General features: G+C 38.2%; 1 protein-coding gene across 1 annotated transcript; it reads left to right on the forward strand.

The window, feature by feature from the left end:
* Positions 1-417: 417 nt before the first annotated feature.
* Positions 418-16,128, forward strand: LOC134678202 (ras-related protein Rab-9B). Its single transcript, XM_063536667.1, has 4 exons — positions 418-884; positions 5,544-5,744; positions 6,315-6,457; positions 9,190-16,128. The coding sequence occupies exons 1-4, from the start codon at positions 675-677 to the stop codon at positions 9,320-9,322; spliced, it is 687 nt and encodes a 228-aa protein (XP_063392737.1). The 5' UTR covers positions 418-674; the 3' UTR covers positions 9,323-16,128.
* Positions 16,129-16,956: the final 828 nt, after the last annotated feature.

The raw sequence follows: 16,956 nt of genomic DNA on the forward strand, positions 1-16,956 counted from the left end.
TTATTTATAATTATTATGATATGTTACTACTTCATTTTAACCTAAATATTTATTGTAAATAAAGTACCAGTAGTGCCATCTAGGGAGAATTAGACCTAATACATAGAGTAACTCGGGTTTCATGATGTGTGAATTTTGCAATAGATGACACTTTTTACCATACGTGTACGTTTAAGAAGACTTACGAAACCTTTTATAAAATTATTAATTTAAGTAATTATTATAGTTATACAATGAACTCTTATCTTGAGAGCTTGTATAATATTTTAAATATTAGCATACTACTATTTCGTTCCAATGGCAAACGGAAATTAATCAAAATCGCCAATTTTGTAATTATTCGCTGTCAAAATACGTCTGCTCAAACTTTCTTCAGATTGACAATTAAATCTGACATTTCTTTAAAGATTACTACACATTACTGTGTTTGATTTGTGTAGCGAAATTAATTCGTGAAATCGATCAGCTGAGCACAAATACATTTCTAATAGAAAACTGTGCAAACGAAGTAATACTTTACAAAACGCGAACTTTCAGAGCTCACATCAAAGCTTATTATAACGCCCATCATATTGAGTCATTAGTCAAACACCAGTAAATTTAACACTTGCTTTCAAGGTTGCATCAATAAAAAACCTAAACAGTTCTTGGAATATAATGGTGATATTTTAAAAATGGCCGAGGAAAACGATCGTGATTGCGGGAGGAGCGGACCGAAGAATTGTTTGCTGAAAATCGTGATTTTGGGAGATGGTGGGGTAGGCAAGTCCTGTCTAATGAGCCGATTCATTTCGAACCACTTCGATGATCACAGCTTCCATACTATTGGTGTGGAGTTCATGAATAAGACCATAGAGGTGAATGGGAGGCAGTATACTTTACAAGTAAGTGGATTCGTAGTTTTAGTTTCTTTGGTTAAGTGCAGGCAGGAATAAAGCGGCAATGGTTTTGAACACTAATGTTCTAAGCAAAGTCTTTTAGGCTCGGTACAGACAGACTGCAACCTGACTGTAATTTGTATGGGAACTGGCAACGGCGGCGTGCAGTTTACAGTTTTAGATCTCAGGTTGCAGTCCGTCTGTATCAACCCTTATGGCTCCTCTACACGATGGGCCAACGCCGGCCACTCCAAGGGACGCATTTATGCATTAGAGGGAGCAAGTAATTTTTTATTATTATTATTACAGCTTTATTTATTTCAGCGAATATATATAAATATAAATATAAAAGCCCTTTATTCATTGTAAAAAGTTTACATAAAAAATTTAAAATAAAACTAAGACTTATATAATATGTGTTTTACTAATGAATCCCTAGTGGGTATTTCAGCGAATATAATGTTTGTTTATATGTTGTTGTATTATTTGTTAATTCTTTTCACTGATCCCTATTGGGTAAAAGCCTCCTCGAGTCCCTTCCATTGTTCTCTATCTGTAGCTAATTTTGTTATCTAATTCTACCGCATGGAGCAAGTAATATTGTTATCTAATTCTACCGCATGGCTGCGTCCCTTGTGTAGAGGAGCCATTAGAGTTGTGACTTGTGAACCGCTGAATATTTGGTGATCCGATTGTTTTGGTTTTTCTTTGGTCATATTTAGTGACTGGCAATTTGAATGCAACTTGGAGTGAATGACCTTAATTGTTATGCTATTTATATTATAAATATGTGGGTTCAATGTGTGTCACAAAGATTACAAACTACTAGTTTGTTTTGTAATGTAAATACAAATGTTAAAACCACAATACAGCAGGGAAATCCCTGTAAATACAATTTTACCCTCTGCTTGGCGAATATAGTCATGATAAAACATATTCATTACTATAAATGGTAACACAACAGAGTATAGGGACAGTGACAGATAAGCACCTGCAAGGATTTACCCACAGGAACTCTGTAACCTTTTTCTTTGTGTTTGTTGAATCATTCGAAGCACAATACATGTGGGGTCATTTTCGCGCTCTTCAGAGTTCTTTAGTTAATATTTGGTGCTGTGCTATTGCTGCCAAGCGAAATTGATACAATATTGTAATAATAATTTATTTATTTAGAAATTTAAATCAGGCAACAAGGCCCATATGGGCATTCCGGTTAGCAATCGTTACAAAATGTCAAATCCCATAAATTTTGTCAGGAATGTAATGGTTAGACGTTACTGAAACACGACTTAAGTCGCGCTTAACTTGTACAAGTTAAATGAAAATGCCACAAATACCTTACAAACGAACATACATATTTATATTATAAACTTAAAACTAAACAGTATTTAGTCAACAAAACGGTGTGGCGCAGTTGCATCTACTGCTCTTGTGTTATATTCGGCAGTTTGCCCCGGCACCTCCTCCTCCCTCCTCCTCGGGTTTGGTTCTTGAGTGAAGAGTATGAGCAGCAAACTAATGAGTTAAATTTTATTTTCTCAAGCTTTTCAAACTGCTGTTAATTTAATAACCCTTTTATAGACTGCACCATTAAAAGTTTTCAAACAACAAAAATTAAATTCTATGATAGTTATGTTTCTGTGATATATTCATTAATTTCTACTTCTCAGACAAGCATATTTATGAGGAAGGAAACCCAAATCTCTATCGCACATAAACTTCCTAGTTACACGCAAAAGTATGCTTTATGATAATGTGATACAGTCCATTTTATATGTTAGCACTTTGACCTTAATGTGGAAGGTTATATAATTTAAGGTGAATTAGAATCTCCAGATAAGGAAAATGTTATGCTGTTGTAGATTACATATTTGGATATCTTGTGAGGTTAAAATGTATCACATCACAAGGCACTTAATATTGTTATAGGTACTTTTCATACAAGTAAATCGGTATTTGAGTTTCTATCAGTTGATTTTTAGGGTTCCGTACCCAAAGGGTAAAACGGGACCCTATTACTAAGACTTCGCTGTCCGTCGGTCCGTCCGTCCGTCCGTCCGTCCGTCCGTCCGTCTGTCACCGGGCTGTATCTCACGAACCGTGATAGCTATACAGTTGAAATTTTCACAGATGATGTATTTCTGTTGCCGCTATAACAACAAATACTAAAAACAGAATAAAATAAAGATTTAAATGGGGCTCCCATACAACAAACGTGATTTTTGACCAAAGTTAAGCAACGTCGGGAGTGGTCAGTACTTGGATGGGTGACCGTTTTTTTTTGCTTTTTTTTTGTTTTTTTTTTTGCATTATGATACGGAACCCTTCGTGCGCGAGTCCGACTCGCACTTGCCCGGTTTTTTTTAATATCAAAGAAAATATTATATGACGCTTACTGTACACTACCGTTGCATATATTTCGTTGCAAGAAATTGCAGTTTATATTAATTAAAGCGAGTGCAAGTGTTACATACAAAACTAACTCGCTCTATATTCTTTGTATAACAATTTTTAGCAACGAGTACCAGACGTAGATAACGTAGATATGTGTAACGTAAACGTTCATGTCAAGTTTCATGTAATTTAAGCGACGCACGCGACTTCGGTGTGCGAGCGGGACACCGCTATGTACATACAAAGCCTACGCTCACACACCGGAGCGCCTTGCGAATCCGCATCAGTGTGATAACCGCGTAACCCTGGCTACACACGTTAACTATAAATCGTAGCGATTAAACTGTGCAGTCCGATTTGCGCAGTTTTATCTACCGTGTGTATGACAAATCGTTACGGTAATCGACAGCGATTTCTCATACACAGGGTAGATAAAACTGCGCAAATCGGACTGCACAGTTTAATCGCTACGATTTATAGTTACGTGTGTAGCCGGCATAAGTTACAGTACACCTGTTTTATAATCATAAAGGTATCGTCACGTAAAGGCGCGGTCCGCATTGTATAAGTTTCATTGCCACACAGATAACGGCGCGGCCTTGCGTGCTAACATAAAGGAGGTTTTCCTTTTACAGGTACCTACTATGTTATGAATATTGGTTAGTAATAGTTGTAGTATAAATAATATGGGCAGATTTATATTTTTAGGTTTAATTAATATGTATAGTCCGTTTTTTTTAGCATTAGAAAGAACTTCGCAGAAGTTCGCTTGTGGTTCAAAATCTGGCACTTTTAACGGTAACTATTTGAAGTCAATTATATGTATTGACTATGCTACATTAGATAATTCAATAATTATTAAAACAATTAACGAGCCTGGTACAAACTGCACGCTTACTTCTGCGGAGTTCTTTCTAATGCTAAAAAAAACGAACTATAGGTGAAGGTATACTCTACGGGAGGAATGGCGACGTGTCGTTAAACAAGTCGCTCAAAAGTCTACATAATGGCCACGACCACTCTGTCAAGAGTGTAACGAAGAAGAAGATACTCGTACGAGCCCCGATGCAAATTATTTCGTCTAGTTCCACGCAACAATTTTGTTTATTTTAATAAATTTTACACATGAACATAAAATGACCCAGTAATGGGAACCATAATAGCAATGTTTAATGTAGTTTATTTTGATCGTATAATAAAATTGCATGAGACTTTTATTGCTGAAAAAAAGGACTTTTCAAAAACGTTGTCCAAATCATATTGTCCTCTCCTACAGCACTGCTGCATGCATGGGCTCGAAACAAAATTGTCAGTACGTTGGCAGAGCCCTATTGCTTTCCCTAGTAATAGCCCTTTTCACATATGTTGTAATCATACCGGTCAATAAAAAAATATGATTTTTTTCCTTTCAGTACAAACGGTATTTCTTGTGTTTGGATTTAGATATTGCAGAGTATTATCGTATAAAATTAAATTACATTAGTATAAGCATTAAATATTAGTAATTTTTAAACAAAAACATTATTTTTGAACAAACGCGAGAACCTCAAAAAATGGTCTCACTAGACGAAAACATATGCATCGGGGCTCGTATTATGACTATATATTATGAATAATTTTCGTTGAAAATTGAATGTATTTTCCAAGAAATATATATTGATTATTAAGATTGTTAATAGGGTACATATTTCGACCCTGAACGATTATTTTAAAGAATTTACACTTTAAATTTCATTAATCAAATCATTCATCATTCATTACCACGCCGCAGCGCTTATATTTAGCTCCAGAGTTTACAATTCTCATGTTCGAACTGTATGCCTCATAGATTCTGTGTAAAGTTATCCCATCAAAAACATAAATGTAAAAAAGGAGAGCCAAGTTCAATACAAAAATTATGCTTGGCTGTGGGATTCGCCGCAAAAAGAATGGAGATCTAAATGAGTGCCAAGTTCTATGCAAAATCCAAATATGTATTTATAGGAACAAAATAACATTATAAACAAGTATTAAACTCTATTTCTTTGCTTTATTGGATACCTATAATAACAATTACTGTTATTTAAAAAAAATGTGAGATCTTAAAGCAGGTTAGATTTGACTTATCAGCACAGATATGGCCGACAGGTGGCGACAGCGCCACGCGCGGCTTATGGCTTTCCCCAAAATTGGGGCGGAACGGATGTACTTTTAGCTACCTGTAGCAAAGCGACGAAATCGCGGAGTGAGCCACGCCTGACATAGTCGAGCTAAAGTTACCTTTTCTTCTAGGTATGGGACACAGCAGGCCAGGAGCGTTTCAAATCTCTCCGGACGCCGTTCTACCGTGGCTCGGACATATGCATACTAGCTTACTCTGTGGACGACCGGAGTTCGTTCCAGAATGTCAAGATGTGGCTGAACGAGTTCTTACACTACGCGGCTGTGAAGAATGGCGTCGAAAAGTTCCCGTTCATGGTCGTAGGAAACAAGGTAATTTTATTAGGTTTTTTTAAAATCACTACACCTTATGAAACAAAGTCCCTCGCCGCGTTTGTATGTTTGTATGTTCGCGATAAACTCAAAAACTATTGAACGGATTTTCGCAACCCCGAAACTTTTGAGAGTTCACTCCGTTAATATTTGAAAGTTTTAGAACGATAAAACAGATTTTCAGTAACCTATCGATTCTTCACATTTGGTAGTAGTATCTCTTATGGTAATAATTGTTGTCTCTTTAGGGTTCCGTACCCAAAGGGTAAAAACAGGACCCCATTACAAAGACTCCACTGTCCATCTGTCTATCTGTCACCAGGATGTATCTCATGAACCTTGATAGTTAAAATGTCGCACTTGGCCGGTCTTTTAAGAAATAACCTGGCACATGAATTGGTGCTCTAATGATTAAAAAAAGACATAACAATGAAATCTCATTAGCTTTAAATTGTCTCATTGAATATAGAACAGAATTATTGCGGCGGCGCTTGTGGTGGCAAACCGCCTCTGCCTTGAAAATTAAAAAATATACAATCATTAGACGTAACTGAACTTTTTTCTTTTCAGTCAGACGTGACGTCACGCGAGCGAGAGGTGACATACGAGCAGCTGAAGCAGCTGTGCGCAGAGAACAAGATAGCATCGTACATAGAGACATCGGCCAAGAGCGATAACAACGTCATCGAGGCCTTCACTATGGCTGTTCAAAGGTAACCAGGGTCGCCATGAGAAGGGGCAGCCTCTACCACAAGTACAGTCAGCAGCAGAAGTTGCTAAGCGGGCCAGGTGTCCAAAATGATCTTGACGCGACTTTATTGTTCAGAGAATAAGAGTGTGTCAAGGTAATTTTGAACACCTCGCCCGCTTAGTAACTTCTTCTGCTGACTGTACCACACAAGTAGTACAACAGTGTGATCGCGACATACGAGTACTGATGTGCCGTTGCAAAGTTTACAAAATTGTGAAACTTCCACAAAAATAAATTTTGGAAATTTCTCACATTTATGTATGAAAGTTTTCTTTAAATTCTGTGAGCAAGTTTCTAAATTTTTTGAAAATTTACACACCCTGTACATACGAGCAGCTACATATGCGGAGCTTATATTCAAAGCGTGATTTGTCATAGTAATGTCAAACTGAGATTAATAGAAAAAAACTATTATTTCGTATTACATTGATATGTAATAATAATTACGTAGGACTGAACTGGAACGAGGCCAAGACGGTTGCTCAAGACAAGAAGGAGTGGTAGGATCTTGTGGAGGTCCTATGCACCTCCGAGGTGCCCTAGGACAGACAACAACAACAACATTGATATGATTTAAACTTTGCTCTGTTAGTAAAAAAAAAGTGTTTTTCCTTAGGTAAATGGCGGCAAAATAGACTAGCGATTGGCTAAAGTGACAAATCAGTTTTTGCATGGCAAATTGTTCTGGACAAAACTATTTTTGCATAATGACACAGAATAAGTAATAGTATTATCATACAGAACGGACACGCACCGCCCCGCCCCGACTCGGATTACCTCGCCCCGCGACTGAGTTCTGACGGACTCCTGACGTACGCTCAGTTCGGCTAGCGACGCCGCGACGCGATGACGCAACGTTCAAAATGCCGGTGTATTGTGCGATGTATGGGTAGTACGGATACCTACTTATTGTAGAAATAAATAATAATATAGTTTTCCAAAGAGACGAAATATGTATCAGTAAATAAGGCTATACTTTTGCGTAAAAATAATAATATCATATGAATTAAAACCCGTTCGTTGAATTTGTGAATGTTAAGCCAACATTTAATATTTAAAGTACTTACCTAAGGTAACTAGACCTTCTACACAGATATTCCACGTAAATGTTTTATTTATAGTTTAACACTCTTTTCACAAAAAAGAACTTGTTGGTCGCGGGACATTCGCGTTTGATTTTTAATTTAATTTTAAGAATTTAAGAAATAATTATGTACGTTATATAAAATCAACAATAAGGTACATTTAATAATGGCGTGTTGAAAGTCCAAGTACGTGCAGGACTATAAACTGACAAAGCCAATTCAACAATTGGAGCGAAATAAAACGTAAACCTATATTTTGTTAAACATAAACCTATATTTTGTTTCTTTACGTATTTCGGTCGAATTATGCAACGCAGCGGGCCGCTCGTCGTGTCCTTCGGCCGGCCTCGGCAAACCTCGGCTTCGCCTTCCCCGCGCGCCGCACGAGTCAGCCCTAAGCCACTTACTCACACAATGACGCGTGTACAGACGTGCCGTGCACACATATAAACGCAAATGATTTTCGATGTATGGCGTGTCCGCCCTGTGATAATGATTCCGCTGTATAAAATTATAATACTATAGGAAAATAAGAGTTATGCAGTAAGGAAACGTTTTATGTAGGTGCTATTTTTAATGCTCTATAGATTGATAACATTAACTCAATTTTGTTTTTGTGACAAATATTTGTACAAAAGCACCATGTTATACACGGCTGTTATTGGAATAACCGGGCCAGTGTACACCGATTTATAGACACCTTCCTAAGGGCTGATTTACCCCCTTATTCATAAACGTTTACTAAATTTAACAAGCCGATATAATAATCGTTTGTCCCTTTCCATCATACCAATACGTCGGAAAGGGACCAACGATTATTATCGGCTTGTCAACTTTAGTAAACGTTTATGAATAAGGGGGTTAGACGGCGAGGGAACTAGCATGCGATTTTAGTTACATTGCGGACTGTTGGTTAACCGACCGATCAAAACCCGCAATATAATGAAACTCGCATGCGAGTTCTCGCATCGTCTAAATAGGGCTTTATACTATGACCGGGCTTCCAAGGCCGTCCGTTTAATTAATACACAGCCAGCGAATGCTATCCCATTCGGCGCCTCGACAATTTGAAGCTTAGTGGTGAGTCCCCGCACTATGATGACTAATAAAACTCGTAAGTCGATAATTTGTACGACTTACAGCGTACGGTGATTCCCTGTAGGCGGTATACTTACTATTTATACTGACTAAAGATCGGTTTTCCTAGGATAGCGGTGTCGTCATATAGCGGCCATCTCCATATACTAAATAATACGGCTAAATATGGATGTTGTAGTATTTTGTAGACGGCCGCTATATGACGGCACCGCTATCCTAGGAAACCAGAGCTTAACTCACTCCTTCTGCTTTAACGATCTTCTGTGGGTTGAGTAGGTGTACAGTCGCCATCAGATATATCGTAGCGGCCAAGGTGCTCAGAAATATCTGAACATGCCTCTATTAATGTCATGGCGTTACAGTACGTGTTCCAATATTTTTGAACACCTTGGCCGCTCCGATATATCATATGGCGACTGTACAAAAAAAGAGCTTGTGTAGACGGTCTACCCTCATCGACGGTCTTTCCCACATTGACTTTGCTATAACTTTTAATATTTTTTCTTTTCAGATGGGTGGAGCTCGAGCAAGTCGCCGAAAAAGAAATGGGCATGCTCGAAAACCCAGACTCCATCACGTTACATGGCGACCGCGGCGCGTCGAACCTGCGAGCGACTTGCTGCTCTCGCTTCACCGACGCTTGAACCTTGAAACCAGTACATTCCGCGCCGATCTATAAAGGTTATAATCCCTTGCATGTCCGAATGCGACGTAAAGATAAGTGGTAACTTCGGCGAAGTTTAAAACTTTCTTACAATATTAATAATGGTTGCCGATTATTGTCCCATTTAAGGACCATTTTGTATAGTTGAGGTTTACTAGAAAGAAATGGGCCCGTTACATTACATGGCGACCGCAGCGCGTCCAATCTGCGAGCGACATGCTGTCTTCGTTCAGCGACGCTTGAAAGTCATTTAGATCATTCCGCGTTAACCTCCTAAGGCCCAAGGTCCTACATATAGTACCTCTTCAGTTGGATGAAATTTAAATCCTATTCAATTGGAACAGAGTCGCTTTTACTTTGTTTCGTAAAATTTTCTAACAACCCAAAGGCAACTCTATTTCCTACATTATGGGTTCAGATTTCAATGGTAAATTTAGGATTTTTCGTTTGTATGGCTGTGTCTTAGGAGGTTAATGTTATAATCCCTGGCATGAATTACCGAATGAGACATGTTCAATTGTTAATTTCGGCGGAGTTAAAAACTGTCTTGCAATGCTTTAAAGTCTCCAATTCGGCCTATGAAAGAATTAAAATAGACAAGACGGTTAAAACCGTCTGCGGGAAATTCCGTACATACCGACAGTTTTTTGTCAACTGTCCGTTATGTTTTTGACTGCTGGAACTTAAAGCATTCGATTATTATGGACGAAGTTAAAAATAGTGTGTGTGTATTTCCCTCAGCCGAATTTTCCAAGTAGACATTACTTAGAAATTTGATTATAATTTCCTTTAAAAATTGTATGTAAAATATTACTTCGCTGCAATATTTTATTTCCACGCTGACCAAAAACAAAAAGATGAGTTAAACTTACTTATATTAGTATATTGTACGTTCTGGTAGTGATATGTGATTCAATCACGGGTTTCGTCAAACGAAACCGTTTGGTAAAATCTATTTAAGCTGAGATAATGAATGTAGGCTTACACATTCAATGCCAGCGACCCGCTATGCGTGTTCTCTGCTCGTAGGCGCTTTTCGCTACATACGGTTTTTCCCGTGTTACCGGCTACGCTCATAGCGCGTAGCTCGCGCTGGCACTGAATGTGTTAAAAGAAATTGAGGGATGATGTTTGGTTCATACAATAACTTCGATTTTGAAGTTACTTTCTCTACAGTCTAATTTTCAATGAAACTAATATGTATACATAATTTTTCAGACAGTAGTGTACAATAAGCAGACTTTAATCTCGTTTTACACCTACGGAAACTTTGTATTTTGGTGTTACTCGGAAAATAAAAGATTGCGATTTTTATTTTTAGTTGGTCGGATTATTCGGGTCTACCTGTATAGAAAAAAAAGAGCTTGTCTATTAAAAAAAATCGTTCAAGATTGCAAGAGAAAGCAGTCGTGAACACAACAATAATAAATGTATGAACTATAAACTCCATCTTATAATTCTTTTATACTCGATATTTAAGATTTTTAATTAGTGGTCTAACGGACCCCAGGCTCCCATGAGCCTTTCGCGCGGATAACGGCAGTAGAAGGGGATTTAAGATTATTTTTATATGTAGGTTATTATTTGCTTCATATAGGTTGTATTGCCAAGAGTTTATTTACTTATTTATTTGCACGCTTAAGTCAACAACATTAAATGTATACTCTTATATTATATATACCTACTTATTGCGTTTAGGGTAAGAGGCTATTTTGTTTGTGCACATGATTGAATGAAAACATTACAGTTTTCTGTATAGATAATAGATTTGTTCTTATTGAAACTGTTTTCGAATGCGTATTAATGTTGTTGATTATTCAAGTATAGGCACATTGTACATAACGTAAGAATGCCGACCCCAAGTGAATGGGAAAAGGGCAAGAGAATGATGATGATAACGTAAGAATGTCGTTTACAATACAACTGACACTAATAAAAAAACATTTAGGGGAGATAGGGGACTATAGGGTATTATACTGTATTTAAAATAAATTATATTACACCAAGCATGAAATAAAGCACCAGATAATTATTAGAAAAACACAGATAAGAGTAATGTTTAAACACAAGTTCTGTTTAATAAATCGGATAGAAAATTTAAAAAGTAGGTGAGTTGACCGTGACGTCACGACGTAATGTTTCATATAAATTCCATATTAGCAAATCGTTTTGATTTGACAGTTCTAAAAAAGTTACTGATTTGACTAGTAGGAGAATACCCTATTGGGCAGTCGGGACGCTCCTTGTAAATCGTCCTGTAGCCGTACCATGAGTCACTGACTGTGTCAAAACTGACATACGCTAACGCCTAAATAATTTACTTACTACACATCCCGCTCGCACTAATATGCGAGCACTAGCGAGTCAATATTACACTGTGTTAAACGTCTATAATACCCACGGTTAATATATATATCAACAAAATCCATTGATCTAGTTATTATTAGCATTCCTACTTAAAATATGAACCCCAATATTGAGACCAGAACTATCGCTTAAATGTAATGTATATTTTAAGACTCATTGCATAGCTACAGGGTGTTGCTGACCATCGGGTTTTAAATCCAGGGCTCGATTCTACTTACTAAACTGAGCTACTTTTATTATGGCACCAACCCCGAAATCTCGATTTTTTTTACTGTTTCATACATTTGGTCTCATCAGATGTCGACGTTTTCTATGGAGAAGCTAAAAAAAATTCCCCGATTTTAGGGTTGGTCCCATAGTAAAAGTAGCTCTGTTTAGCGAGTAAAATCAAGGCCTGGAATTAAAGCCCCATGGTCCTACACATACTGTATATTATCTATATTATGTATATACATACTAAGGGCATACTGAAAATTCCTGGACTGGCCACTTAGAAAAAACAAGTCCTCAGAATCCAGAAACTTTCAGTATGGCCCACGCATAGACTAGGAATCCTCTAGACCGAGTTTAGAGCAATTATTTCATGCAACCGATGATGCCAAAAATGCGGGGGTGCGCGGGACGAGGTGAGCGAAGTCCCGTGCCGTGATTGGTCCGTTCAAAGACACGGACGTCACACAAAGGCACTTTCAGCTCGAACATGGAGTAAAATTACCGTATGCGTGGCAGGGGAGGTAGCGCGACTATGCTCAGTCTGGAGGATGTTTTGTCTGTGGGCCCACGTAATAAATCCCGTTTTATAACAGGGTCTAGCCTAAAGACGCACATGCTGTATATCACGGATTAACATATCATTGCGGAACAAATACTGCGCCTAAGATGGCCTACTTGCAAAATCTCATACTTTTATATTATACGTGTGAATGGATTCAAGTAGTCGTTATTGCTCTTGAGTGTACCATTAATTTATAGAAAATAATCTCAGAACTGAAATAAATAATTAGCGAGGCTACTTAAACCCTTTCGATTATTTGGATCTAAGCAAATTATAAACGGAGCCAATAAAATCTTTTATCTTGGCAAAAATACCTAAAAATAAATGTTTTATACCCGTTATACGCGGCGAAATTTTTACAATTTTACATTTTTTTTTTTGCGTGCTTATTGTGTATTTCGGTTGTGAACGCGCTTAAATTGTTAATTAGGTTATGAGTTTTTCATCGTTAAACTGCACCAAGAGATTAGGTTTAGTGTCGATTCGAGGAACACTTGTGATTTTCTTAACATAAAATCTAAGAATTGTACCAAAATAAACATTCCGTTGTATTTGACATAGACTCGTAGTTATTAAAAGCAGGAATATTACTTATAAGCTGTACCTACTGTAATAATAAATGATGGCGATCTAAGTAAAATAATGCCAGGGATACACGAGCCGACAAATGTCCCACAACTTGTGTCGACGACAAGTCAAACGAAATCCGCGCGAGGTCGTAACACAGTAGCGACGTGTCGCGCGCTGATTGCCAGACATGTCGAGAGAAGTCCGGTAATGTTGCTGCGCCTAACTCACCCGACGTCGCTGTCCTCTAGTGTAGCCCTGGCTTAATGTTTTAATAAGACTCCTCTTTTTGGAAGTTGGTTAAAACATTTTTGAAGGTACTTAATAAACCGTGTCTATTTGTAATGTAATAGATACTTACAAAGTTCGTAAGTGGGTTAATTTTGGAAATCGCTAATATCTTTTAAACCCAATTTCATGTTTTGGCAACACAAAAGGTGCAACGTTTATAGTGCGACATAAAATAGTAGAAATTAAATAAAATAGAACTAAAATTTACATCAAAAATGTGACAGTTACGTAGGAAGTGGAGCCCTCGATAATTTTCTACGATTTTTGTCGGAGTATAACCAGTAGGTTTCTTGTTACTGTTACTACAGTAAAAAATGTATCCAGTTTATTAGAAATTTTCAATTCAAAATTATCTCGGTTTCTAAGTTATCCCAATGCAAAATTAAAATAACTTTACTGTCTTTTCACGTAGATCACATGACTGGTTGATACATACTTTTAAGTACCTATACTATTGTACATAATTTACTCTTCAGACAATATGATGATGGTGTTGAGGGCTTAATATAATTTTACTTTCCATATTAAATATGGCAAAAGAGCTTATCAATGTATTATACTCATATGGCTTGTATAGCATAGATGTACCTAATGTATATTAATATTTATATGTATATGGATAATCAATGTAATCTCGAAATGAACCCTATGGATTTGCATCAAAAGGACCATTTCCGTGAGCAGTCAAACCCGGATAAGTGAGTGATTTTATTTATGTTCTGAACAATTTTTATATGACATTATAAACTCTAAACATGATCAGATTCACCATCAAATCCTTTGGGTTGCTCGCAAGTCCCTATAATGTGTATTCAGGTAATTTCGAAAATGATTACGGGTGGTTTTCGAAATCACCCGATATTGTGAAGTATTCGGATTCATTCTTATACGAATACTGTACAGTCAGCAGCAGAAGTTGCTAAGCGGCTGAGGTGTTCAAAATTAACAATAATGCCGCGTCAACATCATTTTGAACACCTTGTCCGCTTACCAACTATTGCTGCTGACTGTACCAGCCAATTAAGTCACCTTCGTGTATTATCTTTTGTAGTTACTGTTTTGTAGTTGTCGCGAGGGACTCCATACGTCTAACGCCCACTTGCACCATCCCAGTAATCCGGGATTAACCGGTTAAACCGGTAATCCAGTGTCAAATTGTACTGGTAACCATGGAAACTTTAGGTTTAAGGTTAGGCTTTTGGTGCAAGTGGCCCTAAGTGATTCAAATATTCATATATCTGTCACCGGTAGTAGGCTTTGATTATGTAAGCGAATGTTGTTAGTTTTGGTTTGAGTCTTATCTCTTTCATGTGTGCGATGTGTGTGTGTGTGTTTGTGTGTGTGTGTGTGTGTGTGTGTGTGTGTGATGCGTGTTACTTAAGTATATGTTTTTACTACATATCTATTTGCGAGTTCCTGTAATTGGCTCTATATATCTATTTATGATTCCATTGTCATTTAGTTAGCTGTTGGATCTCCTTATGTAAATAAATAAATAAATATGAAGATTATGAAGTTGCTCGCGACAACGCAAGTCCTACTAAAGCCAGCATACACAGCACACACTGTCCCAGTCCATTTGTGTCCAGTGCGTGCACAGCATAGGTACAGTCGCCATCAGATATATCGGAGCGGCCAGGGTGCTCAAAAATATCTGAACACACGCTCTAACGCCTTGACAATAGAGGCGTGTTCAGATATTTGTGAGCACGTCGGTCGCTCCGATATATCTGATGGCGACTGTACACTGGGCACAAATGTCCCGTGTCGCCACAGTGACGTCGAGTGAAAGGACGCGACGTTGCTGGACTTCGCTCGACATGTTTTGTTTGCAACAGCACGACACGCAATGTCGCCAGTGTCATGACCATAATAGCGACATTCCATTTCCAACGACAGCAGCACTACCATTCATTTTACTATAGAAATTGACAATAACACCGACGCGTTCGTACTAGTAGTGCAGCTGCGGTCAGAAATGGAATGTTACCCTTAGTCGAGCGATGTCGCCAGATATATCAAACGAAATCGCTCTATTTGTCGCCGACACATGTCGCGAGACATTTAATTGATGCCTAAGTGTATCTCTGGCTTAATCCTTCGTATGCCTTTGCCAAAAATTTGGCACTAATTTAATAACCTTGAAATTGTATGTTACAGTTGTGTGGTTTGTACTTCCATTACTGTAATTTATTTTTGTAAACCTGTGTTGTGTACAATAAAGTGATTACTACTACTACTACTACTACTACTACTACAGTCCAAATTATGTGGTACATGCATCTCAGGACTGGCCTTACTGGCAATAAGTATGGGGCATGAATGGGGCCAGTACAGCGCAGCGGTGTGACACCGCTGCAGCGCGATTGGTTGACGAGTTTGCTTTAGACTGCACATTTGGCTCGAATTCGTGAGTGACACCGCTGAACTAGTACCATTTTTAGTGCCCGAAAGGCCCGTCCTTAGACATAAGTCAATGGTGGTACGTATACGGGACAAGGCATAAGAAAGGTTAACCTCCAGCCGCCCAGAGACCTATAAAAGGTCTCCTGTTCCATTCTAATTAGAACTTTGTGGTGACAAAATAAAATTTCATTTTGCTTGGCAAGGTTTGACGTATGGGCGGCTAGAGGATAAGGTACCTAATGTAGAGGTGTGCCTAATGTATCTCTGTCTTAAGCGGTCGGAATATATCCGAACCGTAGAAATCTCATGTAAATAAGCAATGTCTAGAAGATTGTACTCGTACATGTTATCCAAGTCAATAAATGCAATGGTAATGGTAATGTTTAGTGTTTGATTTACTTTTTCAGTGACTGTCAGTGTACTAGCCGTGGGTTGGTCTCGGACTGTCTAGAACACAAAATGACTAGTGTAATATTTTGCCTATATCCCTTTTACGCAAACGGTCTAGAACACAAAATGACTACAATTATTTAGACCTTTATTTACCTACATTTCGTCGGTTTATCTTTACGTTAGCGATGTCGACGGAGCCCCGCTTCCGCGGGGCTCCTATTTTTGTGCTGTTTGGCCTTCGGCCATTTGAAGAAACCTAACGAACCTAACCTACCTATATATAATATGTGGTCATTTTGTGTTCTAGACCGTTTGCGATGTAGACTAAAAGAGATATAGGCAAAATATTAAGCTAGTCATTTTGTGTTCTAGACAGTCCGAGATCAAAGCCTAGCCGTTCGCTTACCACGCCGCAACCCAGAGGGCGTACCTTCGCGGCGGTTGGACATGTTGTCTCCCTGTCACACTTACGTACGAATTTACAAGTGCGACAGAGAGGTAACACGTCGAACGTGGTTCACGGTAGGCCCTCAGGCCCGATTAGAACAGCGACGATATTATGCAACGGCCAACTCAAAGTGAACACCCGTTCACACCTCGATACATACATACCCATATATATATCACGGTTCGAGTATGTATACTTAGGCCCACTTGCACCATTCTACTAACCCGGGCATAACCAGTTAAACCTGGAGTTACCATGGTTACCAGTACAATTTGACATTAGGTTATTAGGTTTGACCGCTTAACCCCGGGTTAGTGGGATGGTGCAAGCGGGCCTTAGTATGATTAGTGATTCAACTTCACTGCTT

Source organism: Cydia fagiglandana, chromosome Z, assembly GCF_963556715.1.
Source record: "Cydia fagiglandana chromosome Z, ilCydFagi1.1, whole genome shotgun sequence".
Classification (NCBI taxonomy): Eukaryota; Metazoa; Arthropoda; class Insecta; order Lepidoptera; family Tortricidae; genus Cydia; species Cydia fagiglandana.

Excerpts from the sequence above, each read along its gene's own strand:
- LOC134678202 (XM_063536667.1), top strand. The coding sequence starts at position 675 with ATGGCCGAGGAAAACGATCGTGATTGCGGGAGGAGCGGACCGAAGAAT. Across the intron at positions 885-5,543 it reads GGAGGCAGTATACTTTACAA|GTATGGGACACAGCAGGCCA; the intron begins GTAAGTGGATTC and ends CTTTTCTTCTAG. Across the intron at positions 5,745-6,314 it reads TCATGGTCGTAGGAAACAAG|TCAGACGTGACGTCACGCGA; the intron begins GTAATTTTATTA and ends TTTTCTTTTCAG.